Source organism: Corythoichthys intestinalis, chromosome 5 (genome assembly GCF_030265065.1).
Source record: "Corythoichthys intestinalis isolate RoL2023-P3 chromosome 5, ASM3026506v1, whole genome shotgun sequence".
NCBI lineage: Eukaryota > Metazoa > Chordata > Actinopteri > Syngnathiformes > Syngnathidae > Corythoichthys > Corythoichthys intestinalis.
In genome coordinates this window covers 30,929,418-30,943,734 of record NC_080399.1, presented here as the reverse complement: position 1 = coordinate 30,943,734, position 14,317 = coordinate 30,929,418, and the positions used below count along the sequence as shown (strand labels likewise).

At 38.9% G+C, this 14,317-nt stretch overlaps 1 protein-coding gene across 1 annotated transcript in view; it reads left to right on the top strand.

The window, feature by feature from the left end:
• The window catches only part of stra6 (signaling receptor and transporter of retinol STRA6), a 38,784-nt gene that overhangs the window by 17,527 nt on the left and 6,940 nt on the right, over positions 1-14,317 (top strand). The window contains exons 12-16 of the mRNA XM_057837402.1: positions 1,460-1,535; positions 1,807-1,940; positions 8,605-8,722; positions 11,178-11,279; positions 12,569-12,732. Coding sequence (XP_057693385.1) covers positions 1,460-1,535; positions 1,807-1,940; positions 8,605-8,722; positions 11,178-11,279; positions 12,569-12,732 — 594 coding nt within the window. The remainder of the gene's footprint in view (positions 1-1,459; positions 1,536-1,806; positions 1,941-8,604; positions 8,723-11,177; positions 11,280-12,568; positions 12,733-14,317) is intronic.

Below are 14,317 nucleotides of genomic sequence, written 5' to 3'. Positions count from 1 at the left end.
GGCATCCAAACCAGATGCCCGAGCCACATCAACTGGCTCCTCTCAATGCGGAGAAGTAGCGGCTCGACACTGAGTCCCTCCCGAATGACCGAGCTTCTCACCCTATCTCTGAGGGAGAGCCCGGACACCCTGCGGAGGAAACTCATTTCGGCCGCTTGTATACGGGATCTTGTGACCAAGGGCAGCCTTGGTGGAGTCCAGCCCTCACAGGGAAGGAATTTGACTTACTGTCGGCAATGCGGACCAAACTCTGACACCGGTCATACAGGGACCGAACAGCCCTTACCAAGGGGCTCGGTACCCTGTTCTCTCGGAGCAGCCCCCACAGGACTCCCCTAGGCACACGGTCGAACCCTTCTCCAAATCCACAAAACACATATAGACTGTTTGAACGAACTCCCATGCACCCTCGAGGGTCCAGCCGAGGGTGTAGAGCCACTGTTCCATGGCTGGGGCGAAAACCCCACTGCTCCTCCTGAATCCGAGATCCGACTTCCCGTCGGACCCTCCTCTCCAGCATCTCTGGAATAGACTTTTCCGCGGAGGCTGGGTAGCGTGATCCCTCTATAATTGGAACACACCTTCCCGCCGCCTTCTTTAAGAGGAGGATCAATACCACAGTCTGCCAATCCAGAGGCACTGTCCCCGATGTCCAAGCGATGTTGTAGAGGCGTGTCAACGGTGCTAGACACCCAATTTGTTTTGACTGGATTAGACGTCTCGCGCCATCAGTGGCACTGAAACCAGAATTCTTTTGTGGGCATTTACAGGTCACTTTCCGTTCATTTTAGGGCCTTTAGTTGTTAAATCTGTTAATTTTGAGTCACTTCCTATTCATTTTGAGACATTCTTGAGTCACTTGCTTTTCAGTAACCCAAAATCAACAGGATGCGACCTGTAAAGGCCCCAAAATCAACAGGAAGTGACTCGTAAATGCCCAAAAAGGAAGAGGAAGTGACCGAAAATAAACAGGAAGTGACTTGAAATACCCCAAATGAATGATTGAACTGATTGCCTGGCATTGGCTGCCACTGACAGCCATAGACGTCCAGTCCATTTGAATTGGGAGGACGGCAGCGAATGAACGTTTCAACGTCTACTCCTTCCAATTCACAGCAGAAGGATGAAAAGAGTTTGATTTTCTGTTTGTTCTTTTGTACAATGCCCTAGAATGATTTCCTGACCAATGTATCGATAATGGTTATATCGCCGTATCGCGAAATCATCGTTAACGTGAGCCTTGTATCAAAAAACGTATCGTGAGGTACCCAGAGGTTCACATCCCTAAATATTAATAGGGTTTTCTTTGCTGCCTTTGACAGCGATAATGTAAAAACATAAACACTCATTGTAATCCACTTTCTCAGTAGAGATAAATAGGCCTACCTTGTATTATCACATCGCTGTAACCCAACACTTAAAATACACGATACAAATATTGTGTTTGTTTTTCTGGCAGTGTGCTACATCTCAGCGATGGCTCTGTCAAGCCTTGTCAACTTGGCAATGTTCATGAGGTCCATGGTTCTTCATCGGTAGGGACATCATCAAATCTTTATTTTCTTTTATAATCATTCTTTGCCTCATTTTTTGAAAAATTTGACTTTGCTACTCTGTCACTCTAATACAATAGTACACTTGGGTATTATTCCAACATAATGTAGTGATAATCTTCCAGACAGACAGAGCAGCATTTGTTCTGCGTGAACAGCTGCAAGATGTGAAAATGGCTATTAAAATGAATGAAATGTTAAGCTATTAGAGTCAATTGCTCTCTTCTTACGTTTTTATGCCTTCATTGTGCAGGTCCAACCTAAAGGGGCTTTACAGAGGAGATATCTATAATGTTTATAACTGCCAGAGGAGTATTCGGGCTTCCCGGCCTGCTTTGGTCTGCTGGATGGGATACACCAGCTTCACGGCAGCTCACGTCTGCATCGGTATAGTTGAAAGATAAATATTTAAAAAGTGCATTACACAATACACCGTGCAAATATAGGAGGATCTTTGATGACATGTTTTTGGCGTATGCGCAATTGGCAAGGTGGCAAGAACTGAAACATGACGCAACGAACATTTATCGGGCAAAATATACTTTGATAGATAAATACTTTAACACTTAAGACCGGAGGAGTTTTAGAGAGAAGCCTAAAACATGTATTGGTGACAAAATCTAAGTAATTCAAAGATTGTATGAGATCTGGGCTGATGAAAAATGTTGGTTTGACTCACCTCTGTTTTGGTCACAGATCTGCTGAGGAGACATTTAATTCCTAATGGAAAGCCTCGGACCCTTCACTCATGAAAAATTAAAAGCTTTCAAGAATGTGGAGGGCTACAAATATTTTGTTTCAAGGAAAGTTGGGCCATTTTCTTCTGCAAAGCATAAAGCCATGATCATGCTAAAAGTGGATTACTTAAAGCAACACCAAGTAACTTTTCAACCTTTATAAAATATTTTCATTACATTTCTGATAATATGTCAACTGACAACTAGTTGAATGACACCTCTTTTATATCTTGAGGGGGTCTGTATCGCTTTCACTTATAAACTTTGAGAAGGGTGGCAGGAACCCTGCCACACAAAAAAACTACAAATGTGCTGACTGCTTTACGGCTACGTCACTTCCCCCTTTCCCCATTCATTATAAAGATGGAAGTCGATGCGAAGGCTTTCCTGCGAATTCTGCAAAGATGGCAGAGCAACAAAAGAGACAAAAAGGTTTATCTGAGGAGGAGAGAAAAAAATGGAGGCTAACAGGATGAACAGAATAAACAATGGCCCTGCTTTCACTCGCTGGCGTGATGCTCTCCCCCTAAACCGAACGCATCAGTGCTGACGAGTTCGGGTGGGGTGCGGGGCCACACGGTTGCAAACCGTCATATGCTATTGTTTAGCCAAAACTGGATTCATTACCTTATTACTATTCATCCTTCACACAGCCGCTAGAAATAGAAATGCTGTTTAATCCATCTGCAGGTGACCAGGAGATTGACTGATGATTTTACGACAATGCGCAAGTGTGCGCTAGTCCTCATGGGAAACGCAGTCTTCCTTAAAGTGCATACGACAGTCAAAAAGTCTGAAACAGCATTATTATGTGTATTAGAATCATATTTTGAGCCGATTCAACTATATACAACAATTTAGCAAAGTGCAGATGACAAGAAATTAGTCTTTTAATCTGCCGGTTAGCCACGCCTACCATTATAGGGCTCTTGCGTCCCCAACAGGTGGATGACGTCCGCAGAGTAATGGTTTCATCTGATTTACAATTCAGCCCATTGAGGGGGAATTATTCAGAACGAGGAAAACGCAACGTAGACAGCCGCAAAATGTCATTGTTTCAGTCTCTCTACTCCAATATTTTTATAGGATATTCTTTTAATCGAAGTATTTTCCCCAATAGTTAAATATATGGCATGGTCATGACAAATAACAGGCTTGTGCTGAATGGAATATGAAATCAAAAGAATGCATTTATTCAGGACGACATGGCAAAATTTGTCCATAATGGTCAAAACTGTCGACTTCACCTTTACTGTCGCACCTCCCGAACGATATTTTATGCCACCTGAGTTAGGTTTATGTCATTTCCCTTCCCTGGCTTCGGAGAATATAAACAAACCAAGAGGCGTGACAGCTAGCCGACATGCTAACCCGAACCGAGTGATGTTTCAAAATCTTCGAAGCAGAAAATCACACATAACTAGCCCAGATCATTTCACATGACGACTGGGTTGTCGATTTTCTTTGACGATCGGCAACCCGCCCGGCGGCGAACAAGTTAGAGCTCGTCGTTCCCCTGCTGAGGGTAGAGGGCTCGTTTGCGGAGAAGCAGCTGGACAATGACTGCCGGACAAACCGGCCAACGTCGGATGAGCGTGTACCTGCCAAATGGTTAAGACGAATATGGCAAAATTATGCTTTAATACACGGCGAAGTCGTAAACAGCGAGAGATTCATAGGAGGGTGGCTGCAGTTGTTATGCAGCTAACATGACAATATGTGTATGAGGAGGGCTTTTTACATTCCCATCCATGATCAACGTAAGGAGTCCTTTACTTAAAGAAAGTTTGTAGTGTTTACTTTGTAATCGCTGTATTTGCGGCCATTTTTAACACAAAGTTGCGATTTCTGATCTGTTGGAAAATTTGACAGAACACCGGGCACATGAAGAGGGCAATAAGCCGAGTATAGTGCTCTCCCGGCAGTGGGATGTGCGACAAGCCGTCAGCCGAGGGGACAAGGAGCATGTCAGCCACAAAATGCAAGCCACCTATATATTAAAATGATCCCAGTATTTGACATAATACAAAACACAATGTTTACTCACTTCCTCGTAAGTCCCATGATCCCACAGTAGTAGGTCTTGTTTTGGCCAATATCCACCGGTGAATGGGAACCTTTTGAAACCCCAAAAAGGCTCACACGCCTCTCCCTCATTTAGCAAGATTCTTCTGCAGCCGTTTGGCTGGCGTGATGCGAAAAATAAACAAATTAATCCGCAAAATCAGCTGAATCTTTAGTCCTTCTCATACAACAGTACGGCGTATAGTGAAATGAACTCTTTCTCCCGTACACGTCAGAGCGCCCTCTTCCTCAATGCAAGACCGAAGCCGGAAGTCTGTCATTTTCGTAGCGCGGGATTAAAAAAATAAATATATCGATCAATTCTTCACACATCCAAGTGGTCCATTTCATTCAGGAGCATAAAATACCGCGTGTATTATGAAATAAACATGCTTTTTCCTGTCACAGGCACTTTAAGGCAAAACACTACCGCGTTTGTCCACTGGCGTCGCTAAAATCGACCAAAACTGAAGAGTTACCAAGTGTTGCTTTAATAATTCAATGTTTTTTTTAAATAACCTTCTACAATAACAATAACAAAAAAATAGTTATTAGAATTTACTATGAACAAAGTAAGCCTCACAAATCTTGTATTAATCAGCAGGTATCGAGGCTTTCTTCGAAGCATCCGGTTTTTTGTCAGATTAGGACACATTCTCAAAGTAGCATACGCATATCCGTAGATTGCACTTTTCTACACATTAAATGTTTCTTAAAACGTTTTACAACATTGATGATACTTGTTTAATTATAGATGTACTTGTTATGTACTAACCGTGTGTAGCATACACCTGTGTGCGGTTGTGTGGTTGCCACCTATTTCGTATTAAATGCAGATATATGGAACATTTATGTCATCATATTGAATATGATATATACTTAATACAATGACAGTTATCAAATATGAAAAAAAAGATACAAAGACAATACTGTAAATGTGTAAATGTATTTTAATTCATAAAAGGTCTGCACAACCTTATGAAAGGCAGTTCAGTCTACTACCAAACATGGTTATAGTCAACAATTACTTCTATAAATCAACAAGTATAAGTATTATAAAGTGCTTTGGGTACAATTTAATGAGTGGCAAAGTGTTTATAATCATACGTGTATTCTAATTTGTAGAGTACCCGCAGCTATTTCTTTAATTTTTCGCAGCCCTTTCCGGTGGGAACTCGAGAAAAAAAAAAAAAACTCTCATCAGACACCCCAATGGGCTGCACAGTCAAACAAACAGCAAGAGTGAACCATCTGCATCGCTAAATCCTCCTCCAAAACAATCAAACTAAGGGTAAAATTTCTTCTTGCCATTTCATGCAACGCGAGAAATGTAAACAATGATGTCACAAGAGATCCACCTATACAACAGTCTCATGAAATTCAACACAAGAGCTTAATATTCAAAGAAGAAAACATTGTTCGGATTAGAACATAATGCAACACAATAATATTTTCATTACATGATGGGGCAAATTACAAAGAAAAATGTACGTACAGTGGTACCTCGACATACAGATTTCATTCGTTCCAGGAACTGGTTTGTATGTCGAAATGGTCGTATGTCGAGAGGGATTTCTCCATAAGAATGCATTATAATTCGATTAATTTGTTCCACATCCCAAAAACCTACGCTAAATCCTTAATAAATTCTGCCGGTACAATTACAATTAATAATAACACATAGCAAAACAAATAAATTGTATATAAATATACAGTGTATCATAAAGTGAGTACACCCCTCGCATTTCTGCAGATATTTAAGTATATCTTTTCATGGGACAACACTGACAAAATGACACTTTGACACAATTAAAAGTAGTCTGTGTGCAGCTTATTTCAAAGTGTTAATTTTTATTTTCTCCTCAAAATATAGCCATTAATATCTGAAGGTGAGGGGGTCAGTCTGTTAGTGCTCAGACCATAAGCCGCACTCTACATCAAATTGGTGTGCATGGCTGTCACCCCAGGAGGAAGCCTCTTCTGAAGACACAAGAAAGCCCGCCCGTCTCATCAGACCACACGGTTCCAGTAATCCATGTTCTTTGTTGACATGTCTTCAGCAAACTGTTTGCAGGCTTTCTTGTGTACCGTCTTCAGAAGAGGGTTCCTCCTGGGGTGACAGCTATGCACACCAATTTGATGTAGAGTGTGGCATATGGTCTTAGCACTAACAGGCTGACCCCCCACCTCTTCAATCTCTGCAGCAATGCTGAAAGCACTCCTGTAACAAGTCACATGACATTTTGGAGTGAAAATGACAAGCAGTACTCAAATTGGACTTTTAGGGATGTACGTTTTTTCAAAGGGGTGTACTCACTTTTGTTGCCAGGGGTTTAGATATTATTGGCTATAGTTTGAGTTATTTTGAGGGGATAATAAATTAACTCTATTACATAAGCTGCACACAGACTACTTTTCATTGTGTCAAAGTCTCATTTTGTCAGTGTTGTCCCATGAAAAGATATACTTAAATATCCGCAGAAATGCGAGGGGTGTACTCACTTTTGTGACACACCGTATATGGCGAACGGAGGTCGGAGAAGAGAGTGGGTATGTAGGTAGAGTAGGATATGCTGATGTGATGACCGTGTTGTGAGCCGTATTGTCTAGAGCAGTGGTTCTTAACCTTGCTAAGGGTACTGAGCTTCACAGGTGCATTCAGCGAACCATTTGGAATTTCATAATAAAGCCATTTTTTTTAATCAATTCAAAACGTAGCAAGCTGACATCTACTGTAAGTGAATTCCTGTTCAAATTTCTTCCAGATTTCAAATTTACTCCAAAGAATTTTGCGTTTGCTGTTGATTTTCACGTTGGTAAATTAAATTAAACTCAGTTCTTTTCACAGTGTTCCTTTTTTTTTTTTTTTTTTTCATGTCTACATTCTTATTTTATTGTCGCATTCTTGCATCACATACTATTTTCTGTTAGGGTTGCGTGAGCAAGAGGGGATCCCAAAGCAGACACACAGGGGTGAGAGGAGTAATCGTTTATTGGCGATCACGAGAATGTGGCTAGGGTGGATGACTTGGCTCGTGGTAGATGAGCTGGCGTAAGACGAGGAGGCTCGGAAGGAAGGCAGGCGTGGAATCCGACGAGGGGCGCGCAGAAAACAGGACCTGGGACAAGAGCAAGGAAGTCGTAAGCCAGTGAGCAAAGATATCATATAGGAATGCGAGAAACAACTGACGTAGGAAACAGACGAGTTGATCTGGCGACGAGGTGAGGCGTCCACTGGCTTTTAAAGGCTGCTGATGGTGATAGCCTGCACCTGTGGCCGCTCCACCCGTCTGACCTCCAACCTGTAATTTGGATAAAATATGCACACCTGCTGGAGGCAGTTGAGAACTTAGGAATGAGGAGCAGAGGCCCTAACAATTTTCATGGCGTAAAATGACGCAATTTTTTTGTTTGTTTAATTATCTACACAATCACAGTCTGTAGGTCTGTTATACTTCCTCATACGAAGTGCCAGTCAACCTTCCACTTAGCAAACTGATTTCTCCTCCCATGAGATAGAGGGCTAGCGTTTGAAGGAAATGGAATAAAACCTATAAATTGAGGACAAACAGTCCAAAATCTGGTGTAAAACGCCACTTTGCCTAGATTTAATCAGTGTACAAAATAAGGCTCTGCGTTTAACCTTCACCGAACCGCTGAGGCTTACCCACCAAAATTTTGGGGTTTGATCGAACCCCAGTTTAGTACCACTGGTCTAGGCAGTTCCCTCCCTTGCATACCACGTTTACATTTGTCTATGATTTCTTTCTTCATTTCGATGGTAAGCGTCAACTTCTTACTTTTTTCATCACTACTACCACCTGCACTAACCTTCTTAGGGCCCATGATGATTTCTCTCACAAGAAAATCAAACATGCTGCCGTCTTGCGGGAAAACAATAAAATTGCGACACTGTCATAAATCGTCGTGTTTCGAGCATGTCGTCATATGTCAAAACGGATTATATTTTTTTGTGTTGTATGTCAAAAGAATCGTATGTCGATGCGTTCATATGTCGAGGTACTACTGTAATTCCATAGATGTCCTATCCGTTTCATCTGACTTCCAGTCAGAATGGATTGGACATCTTTTGCCGTCAACTGGCTATGTGATTATTTTTATCTTTTTTTTTTTGTAATGTCTTTTACATAGTTAAACCTTAAAATCACAGCCACAGCCCCTGTATTGAATATCAGTATTATACTTTCAAGCATGTGACTTACTCAACCTGCCACCTCTCCACTCTGTAGCCGTGATGGTCCAAACCATGGTGTTCTTCCTCTGTCTACTCATCGTTGTCTTCCTCTGTATCATACCCATCCTGCATGGACAGAACCTCATCCTCTTTCATATCCTTTTGAGCATGTGGTGAGAGCAGACATTGTACCTCACAAGCATAGGCGGAGTTTGACTTTTGGGGCAGGGGGGGCACAACATGTTGATGACCTCAAAACGCAGTGTCAGCAATAAAATTAACTTACAAGAATACTTAAAATAATAAGTTGACAATGAGCGTTTTTTGTTTCCCATCATTCTTGAGGGGAATTCTAAATCAGGCTGCTTAGGCAATACTTTTCGCCAAGATCGTCATCTATTGAATTTAGTACGCCCGCCGTTGTCGTGCCAATGTAGTTACCCCAGTCAAAAATTGTATCCCCTGGGCAGAGCCATATGGAGGTAGATTTGTTTCATTATTCAATCCAAAAAAAAGTTGCTTCAATCAAACTATATATTTTCAACCAAAAAAAAGTCGCTTCAATCAAAAAAAAAAAAAAAATGTGTTTGAATGCAAAAATAAATTTGAAACTCAAAAAAAAAAAAAAAATTGCATGTGAAAGTTATTTTTCTTTGATTAATTTATATACATATTAATATTTTTGATTGAAGTCGTTTTTTTTTTTTTTTTGATTGAAGCAACTTTTTGATTAAAGTAGTGTTGATAGGTGTTTGGGCCACATTTTGGCTAGGACATTTTTCTCTTTATTATTCAATCAAAAAATAAGTTGCTTCAAAAATATATAGATTTCCACAAAGAAAAATCACTTCAATCAAAAAAAGAAAAAATTCAATTGTAGAAAAACGCTTTTGAATGCAAGAACATATTTGAGATTAAAAATTTTGCATTTGAACACTTAATTTTTCGTTGAAAAAGTTTTTCAATCAAAGAAAAAAAAAAAACATTTTTTTTCTCTACTATATATATATATATATATATATATATATATATATATATATATATATATATATATATATATATATATATATATATATATATTAGGGCTGTCAAACGATTAAAAATTTTAATCGAGTTAATTACAGCTTAAAAATTAATTAATCGTAATTAATCGCAATTAATCGCAATTCAAACCATCTATAAAATATGCCATATTTTTCTGTAAATTATATATATATATTCTGTAAAATAAATTGTTGGAATGGAAAGATAAGACACAAGATGGATATATACATTCAACATACGGTACATAAGGACTGTAGTGGGCATTTCACTCTACTGTCATTTAAATCTGTCTATGCTGTCCTCACTCCGAAGCATCTACTTTTTCCAAAGCTCGACAGCTAGTGAACGACGCCTTAATAATCAGACTTCTTCCTTTTTCATCTGATTTATTAATAAAATAGCCTCAAACCATTGTCCTCTTTAGACTGTCATAAAACTACAAAAAAAATAAGTACACAAGCATTGCATTAGCAACAACGTTAGCTTAGCACGCTATACAGGTTCACTAAACTTAAACAAAAAGCGTCTCATACAAAAAATAGAACATTTCGCTTACTAACATAATATGTACATTCTTTACAACAACCATACTTACAGACAAATCTTGTCCAAGGATCATATAAGCACTACATTACAATGTAGGCGTCAGCCCGAGACGTCGTGGAGCCATATTAAACTGGCAAGAAAAAAATAAACCATGTCGCAAAGCGACCACAAGAGTTTGCTGTTAGACAGCACAAAAAGCCTTGCTGTAAACTTACCAAAAGGCAGAATACTGTCTGAGAGGGACATGTGCGTTAATTGCATCAAATATTTTAACGTGATTAATTTAAAAAATTAATTACCGCGCGTTAATGCGATAATTTTGACAGCCCTAATATATATATATATATATATATATATATATATATATATATATATATATATATATAAACACAACATACTGTATATACTGTATGTATGTATGTATGTAAGTATGTATATATGTAAAAGTCACACAAGACTTCACGGAAAACGTAAAATTGTCTGGGTGACTACAGCCTTTTGAACAGTAGTGTATATGTATAGTATTCACAGAGTTTGTGTTGTGGCAGTAAAAATACCTCTTAACCCTTAAACACCTACAACATAAAACAATGATCAGAGAATCCCAAAATTTGAAAAATAAGGTCCTAATGAAACATTTTTTTCAAATTAGTAAAAAGAAAAGTAGAAATGAATATGTGTAATAAGTGCTGTAATATCTATAACCCTTGCTAAATCCTGTTTTTTTTTCCTCATGCAACCTGCAGATGAATGTGTTGACTTGTCTCCATATATTTTTTTTTTTTCAAAAGGAAATGTCAAAATTCTGAATTCGTCTCAAAAGCATGAAATTTTAGGTGTATCAAATGTGATACATTTGGCAATAAAGGGTTAACAATAGCTGTTCTGCCATGCCAGGCCAATAGGTCAAAATGGATTGGACATTTATTGCCTTCAATAGTATCCAAAGAGTTAAACACAGCTATATGAAACTGCTTGATTTTGAATAAATTGTGTTTCTTTCTTTCTGGACATTAATTGTTGACTTTGTCCATCTAGGCCTTTCTGGTTGATGATTCTCCTGGCTGTGCTGATTCAGCATGTCACTTCCAGATTTTGGTTCATTAAAAAGATATCTGGCACACGAGACCTTGACAACAGGTGATGTAGAGTCTTGTAGACATGTAGGTGGAAGTGTGTGTGTGTGGAGGTGTGACTACTCTGTATCCTGAGTACCCGAAAATGTACTTCTAAGAGGAGTTTACTATGCCATACTTTTAATTTTTACTTGAGAAGATTTGTGAAGAAGAAACACTACTCTTACTCCACTACTTTGGGCTACACTAGTCATTACATTTTTCCTCCTTATTCTACATATTAGATTTTACTTCTTTCTTTTTGACAGAGACGCCAACAGTGGCTCAACCAGTTTCACCAATGAGACGTCGCAATAATAATCACATGACTCCATTGTACCAATCAGACTCAAGTTTGGCGTTCTATGATCTCGCCGGCCTGTTCTATCACGTGGCGTCTTTAAAGGACCGTAAAAAATGAAGTATTTGACATAGAGTGCCGCCGTCAAGCGCAGATTTTAATCTCCAAGTTCTTATTTGGCACCGATTTACCATGGAAAACCGGAGCTATGATCCTTTTATTTTCATAATAGGAAACATGTTTTCTCCACAACATGGCACTCATGCTCTTTGGACGAATAATGCCTAATTACTTTAGAGTGATTTTTTTTTTTTTGGCTTAATATGGTTATGTTATATGTTATAATACAGTATAATAACAGTTTTTATAGATAACTTTGTGCTGAGAAAAAATGCCATTGTTAAAAATAAATAAATAAACCTCTTAAGTCGTTACTCACACTGTTACTCATTACTTGAGTATTCTTTTCACCAAATATTGTTTTACTTGTAGTTGAGTACATTTTTGGATGACTACTTTTAATTGAGTCATATTATTTTGAAGTAACGCTACTCTTACTTGAGTAAAACCGCTCTACTCACCTCTGCCCGCAGAACAAATGCAGCTCGATTTCTTACAATATACAGGTTTGATATACAGTCTGTGCAATCCAAAACGTGTTATCCCTCTTGAAGAACAGAACTTCAAACATGAAAAAAAAAACATTTAGATTCGCTGCATGACAGAATCAACCTAACCGAGAAAATCCCGACAAGTAGTGGGAAGTGCAATAAAATGCGCATTGGAAAGAACATGTTTGCATTTATATGTAGAGCCTGCTGAATGTAACTGAAAATGTAACTTGTTACTTACTTAGTTACTTTTAAAATCGAATAATAAGTGATTCAACTAGTGATCTGTAATCCATAATCAGATTACTATTTAAAAGTAACTATTGTAACATTCACTGTTGTAAATGATGTTTTATGCTACTGCTTTTCTTGAATGTAGTTTAAACCTCACTTCTCACACAGGGGCAACCTCTTCCTGCTGACTTACCTGCTGTTTCCAGTGAATGTTCTCATCGGGGTGCTACTAGCTGTCTGGCGCTTGATTGTCACAGCCTTGTTCAACATTGTTCACATGGGACGCATGGACATCAGCCTTCTGAACAGAAATGTGGAGCCTTTTGATCCGGGTAAGCCTCTTTGGATACCGTGCGGGTATGTGCTAACCACCTGCATTACAAACACACTCATTGTCTGCTAAATAAGTGGTTACAGTAAAGATGCAAGTCGCAATTAAGTCTAAAACGCTGTCAATTTCAAGCAAGTCAGTATCATGACACTGTATTGGTTCGTGTATGTTACATTTTACTTTACCTTGGATTCTTTTTATGCATTTTTTTATAATGACTGATGTCATTTTGTTATGTTTGCAATACAATTTACAGAAATACAGTAATGTCCTATTAAAACTATTTTAGTTGGTTATTTTTGCATGCCCTTGGAAACAGGCAAATCTCATATTTTTGGCTGACTTGATCAAGTTTGAAAATTATAATATTTTTGGTATATTTTCTTTAAGCAAATTAACAAAATCAAAGACGATGGAGGCAGACTGTAATGACGCCGTCGAGTCTGTCATCTTGCATCTAGTTCTATATACATATATCAATTATCTACAGTAAAACGATGTTGACGTAGTTTGTAGTGGCTGTCAGCAGCAGTCAGGTATTGTTGTGTTTTTTATCTAGCGGCATGAGTTGAGCTAAAGCCGTGAGTTGAGCATTGGCATTACCCGGGTCTATGACAAGCATGATGTTTACTCTCTGGACGCAATGCGGTCCGTTTCTCATTGCGTCCCGAAGACCACTCTGTGTATTAGTTCCGCTTTACTTGACATATTTCATTAATCGGAATTTGGATGTTTGTGAATCGTTCTCGAATCTTCCACGGCCGAATCGCTCAAGAATGTAATGACGGCTGGGCATGTTATACCGTGGCTCTAAATGTTGGATGGTGCGTCTTTACTCACGAGAGATAATGGCTCGTCATCCAGAATGAATATTTCGGCAATGACTTTTGTTATTCCCTGGGCTTTGGGACTGTCAAGTGCCAGTTTGTCACGCATAGCAAAAGTTTCTGCCAGTTTTAGTTGTGTAGGACCTTTCTTTTTGTCTTTGGTTTTCTTAACATACTCCTTATATTGTTTGTGGTGGTATTTCGCTAAATGCTTAATTAGGTTGGTTGTATTAAACTTGTTACAGCTTTACCACCACGCTTGACTTTATTGTGGCATATGTTGCACTCTGCCTCTTCGTCTTTGTCGTCCTTTAAGGTGAAATGATCCCACACAGCTGACATTTTTACCGATAAAGTCTCTCGGTAAATTGGGAGACGGTAATGTAAATGTAGTGTGTTGAAGGTGTGCTGTAAAATGGGGACCGGATTTTAGGGAAAACGAAGCAAAAACTGGAATGGATTATGTAAATCGGTGCACTGGAAAACCCGGACCGGACTTAAAAAACAAACTGGATCGGAAGTCTGGATCAGAATTTTTCCATGTTGGCCGATCCGATACCGATCTGCATTTTTTTGCCCATATCGGCATCCGGTCCGATCCAAATATCGGATCGGGACATCTCTAGTGTTTACCCTTTTAAACTTTTTTTTTTTTCAATTTTTTGTTGTTTGGATAGATTATTTATCATCTAAAATATTGGGGAAATATAATTAAGCGATAGTTATGAGGTAGATATCCGTGACCTTTGTACGGACACC